This window comes from Piliocolobus tephrosceles, chromosome 7 (assembly GCF_002776525.5).
Source record: "Piliocolobus tephrosceles isolate RC106 chromosome 7, ASM277652v3, whole genome shotgun sequence".
Classification (NCBI taxonomy): Eukaryota; Metazoa; Chordata; class Mammalia; order Primates; family Cercopithecidae; genus Piliocolobus; species Piliocolobus tephrosceles.
Window position 1 is genome coordinate 127485433 of NC_045440.1, and position 13523 is coordinate 127498955.

Consider the following 13523-nt stretch of genomic DNA (forward strand, 5'->3'; position numbering starts at 1 on the left):
GCCTTCCACTCACTGGTCTTAATCCTACCCTTAGGGTAATAAGAATAATTAAGGTTTATTGAGCAGATAGTATGTTCCAGGTGCTGTGCTAAATGCTTTCCGTTTATTATCTCATTTCACACCTGAGGACTCTGAAGGTTAGAGAGACTAAGTGACTTGTTGAAAGTTGCAGAGATAGTGCTGGGATTAGAATCTAGGCAGTCCGACTGTGGAGGCTGATTTTAACCACTGCACTCCACACATCCTAAGTCCTAAACATATAAGCAAAATGGGAGACAGTGATTGTTCCACTGCCTTTCATGTTCCAGGCCCACAGATGTTCACTGAATGGGGTTTGAGCCTTTGCTGCCATCTCCTCCCTTTGCCTCCAAATGTTCACTTCCTTGTTCCTTCCCCTCCTCTCTCCAAGGCTGGCCAGTCCGCCTGCGTCAAGGCCAGGACTTTCCTCCAGCCCAGTTTCATCCATCTGTGTCCCAGAGCCCTGTTCTCAGCAGTCCCTAGCTCAGAAAGGGGTTCTGTGGGAGGCTGGCAGAGCATTAGGAATGCTCTTATCTGTCAGAGACCATGGACTGGGGAGCTTCCTGTGATGAGAAGGAGACTTACAGGCATGGTGGCAGGCCCCTGTAATCCCAGCTACTTGGGAGGCTGAGGCAGGAGGATTGCTTGGACCTGGGAGGTAGAGGTTGCAGTGAGCTGAGATGGCACCACTGTGCTCCAGCCTGGGCAACAGAGCAAGACTCCATCTGGGGGCAGGTGGGGGGCGGGGAGAAGGAGGCTTAGAAATGGCTTCCTGCTCATGGCTAATGATGATAATAGCAGGGGACATTTTGGGCATGTGCCATGTGTCAGCTGAGCTGTGCGCTTGTGGTGGGACCTCAGCAAGTTCCAGGCCTTCTTGACCTTGGTCTCGAGAGCCCAGGTCTGGTGACAGTGTTCACTCTGCTGAAGGGAACAGACAGGCTGCAGCTGCCCAGTGGTTAGACCCTGGACTTTAAAATCAGGCAGGCCTGGGATCCAGTGGTAGCTCTGATGTTCAGAACTGTGTGACCTTAGAAACATTGCCTGGCCTCTCTGGGCCTTGGCTCCTCACCTGCAAGATGGGCAGGGGAGGTTTGCTGTGGTGATTAAACAATGTGACTGCTTTTTAATGCCTGGCAGAGTGCCTGGTGAGCCAGGAGAAACAGAAATGTCAGCTAGTGCTATTAGTATTCCGTTTGCCTCCCCTACATGCAATTCCAGGTGGACCTCACGATTCCAATTCGGGGGGGATTTTTGTGGTTTCTGCAAAAGGAGAGCTCCCTGGAGAGCTTGTTGGGTGCCACTGACACTTGTCTTTTGCCCCCATCCTGGGAGGATGAGGAGGCTGATGGGCTTCATGAAGCTTGGTGTGTTTATGTGTCTACCTTCTCCTAACACGCCTGAATGACTCAAACTTTTTATTATTGTTTCTTTTTTTTCTTCTTTCAGAAAGGGGATGTTTGGGCTGAAGCTGAAGAAGAAGAGAAATAAGGCAGAGAAGGGGTTAATCCTAGCCAACAAGGCTGCGAAAGGTGAGGCTGGGGGTGGGGCGCTGACCACTGGGGCCTGAGAGTGTCACAGAGTGGACCCCTGCTTGGCTGAAAATGCATTTCCCTCTCAATGGGAGTGAGGGGGAGTTTGAGTGTGCTGCCCCCTGACCCTTTAGGTCTTGCCAGTCCCAGGTGTGGGCCCAGGATAACCCCCAAGGCCCTTGGTCATCTGGGCCAAACAGGTGAGTGGGGATGGAAGGGGTCCCCGTGAGAAAGCAGCAGCAGGGTTCAAACTCTGTTTCTGTTCTTATTTGTCCTGTGACCTAGGATGGGTGGCTCTGAGTCTCAGCTTCTCCTTTGTCTAATGTCATGATGTGGGTTGCTGGGCTGATCTCACACAGCTGTGGGGAGGATCAAGCAGGATTTTGAAAATAAGAGGATCACAGCTACTGTGGGGGAGGCTTCACACACATCATCTCATTGAATCCTTCCACCATCTTCCCAGTAGGTATTGTCACCTTGGTTTTACAAATGAGTTTACAGAGATGCAGAGAGAGTAAATAATGTGTGGAAGAGATGCTGCAGAATTTGCAAGGCCCAGTGAAAAATAAAAATGCACAGCGGTTGTTAAGAAGTTATTAAAAGTGTCAAGATGGTGACAGCAGAGCTTAAGCCAAGTGCAATGAGGTTCTTCTGAGCTTGGGGTCCCGTATGGCTGCACAGACCGCATATCCATGAAGCCAGCCGGCCCTGAGCATGGGAGGTACACAGCCAGGAAGCAACAGCGTTGGGATGTAAATCCCGGCTATCTCACTTTCTGCTCTTAGAATGGGCTACTTCCTTCTCCAAAAGGGCAAAGTCTTGAGTTATAGCGTGAACTGCATCAGTAGAGGCCAGGCCCAGCATTGGGTAGATCTTCAGTGTTTATTGAATCAAGTTGGATCAACGGTTTCCAAGTGGACAGATGGGGTGGTCCTCTGGAGACTTCTCCTGCTACATAGCCTTGATTAAAAACCAGCTCAAGGCTAGTTTTCTGGACCATTCCTAAATCAAAATTGTACCGTGGGTCTCATTAATCTTCACCCCTTTTGTCTCCTGGGGGGCCTGCTGCACTGCCATCTACTGCAGATGTCCTGTAGTAATATGTTGTAACAACTTCACTCCTTGCCCTCAGGTAGAACCTATCCTTATGGTAGAAAAGTATGGAAACTCATTTACACACAGGTATTGATAATGATTAAGAGCCTTGGATAGAAAATGAGGGACATTGTATTTTCAGTGGGGACAAGGCTTAAAGCTTAAAAGTCCCTGTTGATTCAATGAAACTGTACCAGGGAGTGGGTGGAAAAGACTTTGGGGTTATTCCTGGTGTCTTTGAAACTATAACACTGTGGTAGGCCCTGTGACACAAGGTTGAATAAGGCATAGTCCTTTCCCTCTAGGACCTTACGAAAACTAGTATTTATGACATAGTTAATAGGTCTCTGCTGCTTTTTCTTAACATACATCATTCATGACTCTGAAAAGTAGATTCTGTTGCCCCCATTTTATAACAGAGGTTCAGAGAAGGCAAGTGGTTTGCCCCAAGTCACACAGCTAGTAAGTGGAGAAGCTGGCTCCTGATCCCAGGTGAGTCTTACGTCAGAGCCTGGGTTTCCTACCCCATGGGCGGCCACCAGTTAAGAGCCCTCCCTGAGAAGCTGGCTGATACCTAGGGCAGTTGACCACAGGCATTTCAGAGGAGTTTGCTCCTGTGGCTCATTCTAGAGTCTGCAGCCCACAAAGCAAACAGGGCAGGGAGGAATCCGGCACCTCCTAGAAAGTAAACAGCATCCATCCTGCTGTCCAGAGGCCAGCCCTGTGGGAAACTGAAGGAACAAAGCCCACAGAACAGAGACTTTGGCCTTGCCTTCTTGACCTGGCCTGGAAAGTTATGGCTCTCTGGGGTGAAATGTTTGGAAACTTTCTAAGTCTCTTGCTTTTTTGTCTGTGTATTTTGAGGCACCGTAGTTACATCTTAAATTCTTAAAATTCTCTTTACCCTACCCTAACCTAGCCATTAGTTACACAACAAATAGTTATTGGGTACCTCTCACAATCATCCATTTGCTCATTTATTCAAAATGTATTAATGGAATGTCTAAGTGTCAGCCCTAGGCTAAATTCTGGGCATCTAATGGCAAAGACTGGATGGTCCGAGGACAGCTCTGTGCAGGACTTTTCTATTTGCCCCTCTGGATCTATTCTCCACCCTTAGCCAGCTGCTCTGTGTCCTCTATGGGGGCGTGGACCAGATCTCTTACCCTCTGCCTTCAGGCTGGCTCTGGCCAATGGGGTGCCCCAGCAGGAGGTGTGGGAGGGAGGAGCATGGGTCAGGCTCCAGGTGACCCTGTCCCTCACCTACAGGAGGGTCACTGCTCCTCACAGGGAGGCTGACCCCACCAGACTTCCTTTCCTACGGGGTTCCAGTAACTGCTCTCTCTCTGCTAATTTTGTGGGGTGCCTAAGAGTGGCAACAGCTTGGCTGTTGCGAGCCCCAGATGATGACAAGACCCTTTGTGGTGTTCCTACACAAACATCTTTGTAAAACGTCCTCAAATCATCTTACTCTGATTATACCATCTGTTACCTATTGGGACTATGGCTGAGGTAACTAATGGCTTTGCAAGTTGAGAAAAGTCCTATTAAAAAAAAAAAAAAAAAAAAAAAACCCAAAACAGACAGTGGGCTGCTGGGGAGTCTCCCAGTGCAGTCAGAGAAGAATTCTCCGGGGAGGTAACATTTAAGCTACAACTTCAAGGATGAGAGGGAGCCCACTGGGCGATGGGCAGGGAGGAAAGCAGTGCAGGGGGAGGGATGCCTGTGAAAAATTCCCAGCAGCAGAGAGCTTGTGAGGTTAGATGGAACTGAAAGGGGGCCTTGTGGATAGAGCGCATGAAGTGGGTGAGAGGGCCAGGTGGGCAGGAAGCGTGGGCAGAACCAGATGGAGCAGGTCTCTAATTGAAGATTGTGTAGGGACTTCAGATTTATTCTAAGTGCAATGGAAAGCCATTAGGGGGTTTTAAGAAAAGTGACATGGTCTGGTTTTTATAAGGTCACCCTGGATGCTCCATGGTGAGAGACTGAAGAGAACAAAGTAGAAACTCAATAAATTAGTGAATAAATGCTGTAGAAGAAGCTTTAGCTGACTACCTTTCTACCTCGAGGTCTGTCTCACCCTCCAGAATGTACAGAATGTATGCCCCTGGAGGGTGGTGTACTGCATCCCCAGCATCTAACCTAGCACCTTTTCTTGCATATATAAGGTGTCTTTGAATGTTCACTGGAAACTTGAAACTTGACAGCAAGGCCCAGCCTGAAGGCCCTTACAGTCAAGGAGGGGAGCAGGTATTTTATCTTGCTGCTTCAAGGAGCACAGCCAGGCACTGGCATTCCTTCTGGCAGCTCTGTAGTGTTGGGCTTGTCTTTATTTCCTGAGTGAAAGGGTAATAAAAGCAGACTTCCATTCATGCAGAGAGGCTCTCTGTAGCTACTGAGCACCTACAAGGCCTCGTCTATGTGCATGAGCTCCCTGGACATGGCTGTGTTTCTTCGGATGCAGTACTGTTGTGTGTGGTTTGCTGTTTAAAATCAGAGAACCAACATGCATCAAAGCTGGAAGGTACCTTAGAAAGTATTAAATGGATGGGTTTGAAAGGTGAGTCCCCTGGATCCCTGGGATTCTGAACCATGGCTTCAGGAGTGTCTGAAGGTGGTAACTATGGGAGTCTGCAGGAAGCCGCTGTCCGCATTCCACTCCATAGAACATAAAACAGTGTGATATAAACAGGCTTGTGTTATATACTGAAGTTCCATATCAAGTTACATTTATAAAAGGATTCTGTTGCTTTAACAAATTTTAAAACCACTTTTCTTGCCCAATTCTTTTGTTTTATGGGCAAGGGAAAAAAATGCCAAGAAATTCTGGGTGACTTGCTCAAGTCATGCAACTGGGAATCCATAGACTTGAATGTCTACCATGGACCCTGTGTAAACCTAGGGGCTTCATACAGATTGTTTAATCTTCCTGACAAACCTGTGGGGGTAAATGATGTTAACCTTGCCTTGTTTTACAAATGAGGGAAACGGGGCTGAGAGAAGTAACTCCTTCAAATCATAGAACTAGAAAGTGGAATGACTGGAATTTGAACCCAAATCTTTTGGATTCAGGTCTTTGAACCACATCATACAGAGTCTCTCGGTTTATTAGGAAAGGCTCAGCCACTCTCGTTTTTGCCGAAAGTCTGGTTGAGAAGCAGTTCTCAGGCTTTGCTGTACATCTAGGATCACCTGGGGAATTTCAACAATCTCGACATCCAGCAACATTCCAGGTGAATTAAATTAGAATCTAGGGTGGAGAGGAAAAGATTCTAAGGAATATGTTTATTATCTGTTCATTTAAGTTTCCTAATGCATGTGTACTGTTTCATAGGGAAACTGATCCTTCCTGGACTAGTGTGTCACAAGCTATCACTAACTCAGTAACTTAGAAGAAGACAGATGTGTTCTCTCAGTTATGGAGGCCAGATGCTGGAAATCAGTATCACTGGGCCAAAATCACAGGCCTCACTCCTTCCAGAGAATCTGTTGGTCGCCAATTCTAGCTCCTGGTTGTGGCAGCATCTGTCTAATCTCTGCCTCCATGGTCACATTGCCACCTTTTTTTTTTTTTTTCTGTCTATGCAAAATCTCCCTTAAGAATACATGTGACTGCAATTAGGGTTCACCTGGATCACTTCATCTCAAACCTCTTAATGTAATCACATCAGCAAAGACCTTTTTTCTAAATAAGGTAACATTTACAGGCTTCAGAGATTAGGACTGGCTATCTTTTCAGAATATCACACATTGCTACTCAAAATTGACCTGCAGACGGCAGAAGTAACCTCGTCTGGCATCTAGCTGTTAGAAATGCAGAATTTATCTGGGCATGTTAGCTCATGCCTGTGATCCCAGCACTTTGGGAGGCTAAGGTGGGAGATTTGCTTGCACCCAGGAGTTTGAGACAGCCTGTGCAACATAGAGAGGCCCGCTCGTCTCTACAAAAAAATATTAACAAGAAAAAATTTACCGTGTGTGATGGAGTGTGCCTGTAGTCCCAGCTACTCAGGAGGCTGAGGTGGGAGGGTCCTTGAGCCTAAGAATTCAAAACTGCAGTGAGCTGAGATCTTGCCACTGCATTCCAGCTCCAGCCTGGGAGACAGAGTAAGACTCTCCAAAAAAATTAAAATAGGGCTAGGCGCGGTGGCTCACGCGTGTAATCCCAGCACTTTGGGAGGCCGAGGTGGGCGGATCACGACGTCAGAAGATCGAGACCATCCTGGCTAACACAGTGAAACCCCATCTCTACTAAAAATTTAAAACATTAGCCGGGCATGGTGGCAGGCGCCTGTAGTCCCAGCTACTTTGGAGGCTGAGGCAGGAGAATGGCGTGAACCCAGGAGGCGGAGCTTGCAGTGAGTGGAGATGGTGCCACTGCACTCCAGCCTGGGCGACAGAGCGAGACTCCGTCTCAAAAAAAAAAAATTAAACGTAGAATCTTGGGCCACACCGAGACCTACTGAATCAGAATCTGAATTTTAGCAGCTTCCTAGATGATGCTCATGCACATCAGAGTTTGCTAATGAGGCTCAGAGAATAAATGATGCATCTGAAGTTCCACTGCGGCAAGGCCATGACTTGAAACATATCTTTAGTTAACTTAAACCATACAATTTATAAATTTAGAAAGTAGACTTTATATTTTTTATGAAGGATTACAGCCTGCCAGGGGCCCATGTTGATGGTCTGGGAAGTATAGCCTCCCACAGAGCGCAGAGGCAGACACTTCAAGAAACGGAAGAGTAAGACAGGAATTCAAACTGAAAGGGTTGGTCAGATATAAATATTTACAGGTTACAGGAGGAGCTATGAATATTCATGAAGGTGGTCTTGATGCATGTGTACTAAACACACGTGCATGTTATATATGACCAATATTTACCTTGGGGTAGAGACTTAATATTTAAATGTATTAGAATTAGGCCCTATATGTAAAAAGATCTTTTTAAGAAACAAAAGCACTCAAGTGTGCAGACTCTAAACAGAATCAGTCTATGGTCTGTGGGTTTTTGTTTTGTTTTGTTCTTCGAGACAGAGTCTCGGAGTCTCCCTCTGTCTCCCTAGGCTGGAGGGCAGTGGTGCAATGTGGGCTCACTGCAACCTCCACCTACCAGGTTCAAGTGATTCTTTTGCCTCAGCTCCTGAGTAGCTGGGACTACAGGCACACACCACCACTCCCAGCTAATTTTTGTATTTTTAGTAGAGATGGGGTTTCACCATGTTGGCCAGGATGGTCTCGATCTCTTGACCTCATGATCTGCCTGCCTCAGCCTCCCAAAGTGCTGGGATTACAGGCGTAAGCCACTGTGCCCGGTCTGTCTGTGATCTTTTTATCAGGAGAAAGTCACTGAAGTCAGTCTCTTGTCTAATTAAAGCTGTAGTTATAGCTTGTAGAACAGGGGCTGGGAGTCAGTTATTCAGTGTCTGTCAGTGGTGGGCAAGCAGTAAATTGTTTATTGCTTATCTTGAGGCTGGTGCTTATGCAGCTGCTAGAGAAAAAGAAAAACCTGTGGCAGTTAGAGCATAGTTTTTTTTTTTTTTTTTTTTTTAAGTGTAGGAGTGCATGACTTAACCTTTTCCTGTCATGACTTTAGGTCCTGTTTGTAATTTGGTATCTTATTGCCATAAAGAGTCCATTTTGTCAGTCTTATGATCTCTATTTCAACATTAATGCTGGTCAGTTGTTGTGTCTAAACCACAAAAAGGAAGTATAATGAGGTATGCCTGACCTCCTGTCTCATCATTGCCAAAAACTCAGAGTTTTTGTTTTGCGTTCTTTTTCTTTTTCTTTTTTTTCTTTTTTCTTTTTGTTTTTTGAGATGGAGTTTTGCTCTTTTGTGCAGGCTAGAGTGAAGTGGTGTGATCTTAGCTCACTGCACCATCACCCCTCTGGGTTTAAGCGATTCTCCTCCCTTAGCCTTCCAAGTAGCTAGAATTACAGGTGTCCGCCACTATGCCTGGCTAATTTTTGTATTTTTCGTAGAGATGGGGTTTCACCGTGTTGGCCAGGCTGGTCTTGAACTCTTGTCCTCAGGTGATCCACTTGCCTCAGCTTCCCAAAGTGCTGGGATTACAGGAGTGAGCCACCACACCCAGCCAAAAACTCAGTTTTTAAGATTTTTCTGGGGTCCCCTTGGGTGGGGTTGGTTCTTAGGATTTTATTTTTAGTTTACACTTTAGATTCATAATCTGATTTTTCTTTTCACAATCCCATCCACATAAATCTGTTCTTTTTTGGAAACAGAAGATGCATAAGTTGTAGAAAAATGAAGGATGTATCTGGCATTTCTGCCAATAAGATGTTAAGTTTTATGCTGGTAGAGTCTGCCTTCTAGTCTCCTTGTACTACTTATGGTGCTTGCCACCGGCTGGCATAAGATAGAGGCTCGATTGCCACCACGTGTCAATTTCACAGCATTTTCTTCCTTTGTTTTCTTCTCTAGATAGTCAAGGTGACACTGAAGCGCCACAGGAGGAGCCTTCTCACCAGGAAGGACCAAGAGGAGATTTGGTCCATGATGATGCTTCTATCTTTCCTGTCCCCTCAGCTCCTCCAAAGAGAAGGTACAGTATGGATGCAGGTGGTCAACACATATTTGCTGAACATCTCCTATGTGCCAAGCACCTCTGCAGGTGCTAGGAGAAGAGAGGAGAGTAAGACATAGTCACTGTCTACAGGCAGGCAAAGTCTAAGGCAGGAAGACTGTCAGCTCAGTTTTCTCTATGGCAGTGCTGGCCATAGAGGGGCTGGCTGTAGAAGGCTGATACTGTTCAGCCTTCATCAGGCCAGGATCATGGTTCTACAAGCTTCTGGTCTTAAATCTCCTGAGTGAAGTTGCTCGTGTCGCTCACAGTTCAGGAATGACAGCAGGAGCTATCTCTTACCTGCTCTCTGATTCATCAAGGTGCTCATTATCTTAGCTTCTTGTCTGTCTCAAATCAGAAGGTGGTTCTTATGCTACCCAACAAAAAGTCAAAACAAGCTGGCCTTCTGCATGCATTTTGCTGTATCAGTTAGCAGTGATGTGTAACAAATAGCCCCCAGATCTGTGACTTAATATAATAAGCATTTATTATTGCTAATGAATTAGTTGGATAGTTTTGCTGATCCCAGATAGTTACAGATGCATCATTCATGTTTCTGTAGTCATTTGGCAGCTCTGCTGACTAGTTTAGGAGTTGGCTGGTGGTAGCCTGGCCTAGTACTGCTTCAGCTGAGACCGGCTGTCCTCTGCATGATACCAGATCCTCCATCAGGCTGGTCTGAGCTTGTTCCAATGGTAGCAATGGCAGGGTTCTAAGAGAGTGGAAATACAGAAGGTCTCTTGAGGTTTAGGCTTGGAACTGGCAGAAGTCATTTCTGCTGCCTTCTGTTGACCAATACAACTTACTAGCCCAGCCCACATAAGAGTAGGAAGAGACTAAAAGTTACAGGGCAACAAGTTTGGATACAGAGAAGCCAGTGACTGGGGCTAACAATGCTTTCAGTCTGCCATATTTGTTTATGTCAATATCTTACTTGTGATAATTCCTCATGCCCTTCCCTTTCTTTTCCACTCAGAGTTGTTACTATCAATAAAGCAAATTACTGCTTCCCCATGTGGCTGATCCTGAGTTGTTGTTTCTGGGTTGTGACAGGATGGCAGGGTGCATATATGTGGGTTAGAGGGCAGTGGGAATTAGAGAAGGTGATAACTCAGAAGTTGACACCCAAAAGAAGACATGAAATGTGTACACACCTACTCACTGCAATATCTCCTTCCTTCCTTTGCTGCATCCTGACGACCACCACCCCTCTACCATAGTCTGTGAATAGGGATTTCAATCATTTTTTAATACTTAAGACATTACTTCCCATTCAGTTCACCAGGGTGATAGCATTGAGTGGAGGAAGGCAGGAGAAAGAGAAATAAGGAATAACAGCCTTTTTCTTTTTCCTTGGTCAGAACATTCTCCAGCAATTGAAATTCTATCCACCCACCAATGCTCAATTCAAATCCAGCCTCTGCAGTGAAATCTTTGTTGTGTACCCTGGTCCTCAAGAATTTTTTCTCAACAGCTCTTCTGTCATATTTTCTTTACCCTATGACACATTTTACACTTGCCTACTAGTTCTTTTTTAATATACTTCTGTCTTCTCTCCCGTGGATGGTAGATTGTTACTTCTCAAGGACCAGGAAGATGGCTTATTCATTGTCATTTTTCCCCTGACTCTAGCACTGGACTTTCACATAATAAATAATCAGTACAAATTTGCCACCTTATTGATGAACCAATTTAAATGATATTTACCCTTTCTTACATGCATTGTCTCCTTGAGTCCTCAGAGTAACCCTGTGTGGTAAGAATTCTTATTTTTACTTTCAGTTGCAGAAATTAAAACTAAAGTTCAAAATTGGAGAGAACAAATATTCTAACTCAGATCAGTCTGATTCCAATGCCCTGAGATTTTTACCAACTTAATCTGTTCTCTGTTGAACTGAATTATAATCAGCAGAAATGGGATGAAGTCAAATGCAACACAGTATTGTTAGTAACCAAGGGGACAAGATGCAACAGGAACTCAAGCTCAGTTCATTTCCCACTGATTTCAGCTTCTATGACAACAGGAATTCTTCATCTTTTTCTGTTGTTATCCATCTCTGAATGCCCAGGTGTTGCACATCTGTTTTCAATTACTTGTGACAGTCCAGATAAATGAAATCCCCTGGAATGTGAAAGCTCATGGAGATGGTATCTTTAGTTATTCCTTTCAATTTTTTCCTTTACCAATTCTTTCAAAAGCAATTATGATTATATCTATTAGACATGGCAGAGTGGTCTGTGTATGGAATCAAGCAGGAGACTGGGAGTTCCTTATTTAGACCCAGCTCTGCCACTGATTTGCTGAGGCATCTCAGTTTCTCATTTTAAAATTTTAAAAAATACTGATAATCATATTAAAAGGACTGACATTTATTCTTGCCAGGTACTGGGTTAAACCTTTATATGCATTATATCATTTAATTCTAGCAATCATCTCAGAAATGCTATTATAAGCCCCATTTTTAGGATGGAAAAAACTCAGAGGTCAAGTCATTTGTCTGCTTATACTTATCTCCCACAGAGATGTAGAGAGAATATGTAATAATATGAAATGAAAGGACTTGAAATACTTGGGAGAATATTATCATGACATGGATATTCTTCCTTGATGAAACAAATATATTAAACTTTCTTTTAATAGATCAAAACTGTTGACTAAGATCCATGATGGAGAGGTCAAATCCCAAAATTATCAAGTAAGTGACTGGCTCTTCCTGCCCAGCCTCCCCCAGTGCTTCCCGTGTGCATGGATGGCAATGTCTGGCATGGTATCCACACTGCTTTGTGTTGTAGATTGCCATAACCATCACCGAGGCTCGCCAGCTGGTGGGTGAGAACATTGACCCAGTTGTGACCATTGAGATTGGGGATGAGAAGAAGCAAAGCACAGTGAAGGAAGGAACCAACAGCCCATTTTATAATGAAGTAAGTCATGGAGGTCACTCACAGCCTTTGCACTAAGATTCTCTTCACCACCATTCTGCAGGATCCTTCAGTCAAACAGAAGAGCTGTGCTCCTCCTGCCTCCCTCCCAGGCCCCCAGTTAAGCCCATGGCAAACCTCACTGATTCTCCTTACAAACACAGCTCCCTAAAGCTTTTCACAAAAAGGTCATGGAAAAGAGAGGCAAGGAATTCCTCCTGATTTTTAAATTCATTGCTACGTTTTCAACACATGTTTTCTTATCAGCTCATTTTCATCCATTATAAGCCCTGCGTTTATAGCCAATAAATTGATTGAACATGAGTTAGGGAGAAGATACACATTCTTTTTCCTGGCAGAGACATTGGAAACTTAATTATTGTTTTTGAAACAGGCATACTGCTTTGGAAAGTAAAAGTTACATTTTTCTAAGCTGTGTAGAAATTGTAAAGGAAAATCTCAGAGAGGTTTCTAAATATCATACATGCTAAATTCTCCTTTTAAAATAAAAATATTATGTGGTGAAAAAAATATGGTAAAAGAGACAAAAAGTATAACATGATATAGAGTAATGTGTTTCCCTCTGATCTTTGATCCTCAATCCCCTAGTCCTCTCCCTGGAAGCATTCATTCTCACTAGGAATTTGTATCCTTCCAGAGATACTTCAAGCAAGTACCAGAATACAAGGAAATATTGTACCCAAATGGTAGCATTCTATACACACTGTTCTGGACTCTTCACAAAACAAAGTATCTTGAAAATAAAACCCTATGGGGAGGTACAGTTCATCCCCATTTTGCCTTCCTAGCTGAAGAGTTTTTCATTGCCTTGATATACCATAATATACTAAACCAGTCAGTCTCTCATGAATGAATATGAAATGCTTTTAACCTTTTGCTACTACTTATAATAGTATATAACTGGGTCACAAGGTATATGCATTTAAAATTTCCATGTCGCCAATTGCCTTCCAAAGAGGTAACAATGTATACTCAAATGAACAGTGCACAGGACAGGGGCATTTTCTTACCTGTAAGCACTTTGATACAATGAATTATTTCAAAAAATGCAGTACATTCTTAATTCTTGTTATCTTGGATGGACACAGTGGCTCACACCTGTAATCTCAGCACTTTGGGAGGCCAAGGCAGTTGGATCATGAGGTCAGGAGTTCAAGACCAGCCTGATCAACATGGTGAAACCCCGTCTCTACTAAAAATACAAAAATTAGCTGGGTGTGGTGGTACACACCTGTAATTCCATCTACTCAGGAGGCTGAGGCAGGAGAATTGCTTGAACCTGGGATGCAGAGGTTGCAGTGAGCCGAGATTGCACCACTGAACTCCAGCCTGGGCAACAGAGCGAGA

General features: G+C 44.4%; 1 protein-coding gene across 1 annotated transcript in view; it reads left to right on the forward strand.

Annotated features, from left to right (window-relative positions):
• The first annotated feature begins 1473 nt into the window (after positions 1 to 1473).
• The window catches only part of FER1L6 (fer-1 like family member 6), a 180925-nt gene continuing 168875 nt past the window's right edge, over positions 1474 to 13523 (forward strand). Inside the window, exons 1-4 of the mRNA XM_023223018.2 lie at positions 1474 to 1550; positions 9092 to 9212; positions 11875 to 11929; positions 12027 to 12158. Coding sequence (XP_023078786.2) covers positions 1475 to 1550; positions 9092 to 9212; positions 11875 to 11929; positions 12027 to 12158 — 384 coding nt within the window. The 5' untranslated portion in view covers position 1474. The remainder of the gene's footprint in view (positions 1551 to 9091; positions 9213 to 11874; positions 11930 to 12026; positions 12159 to 13523) is intronic.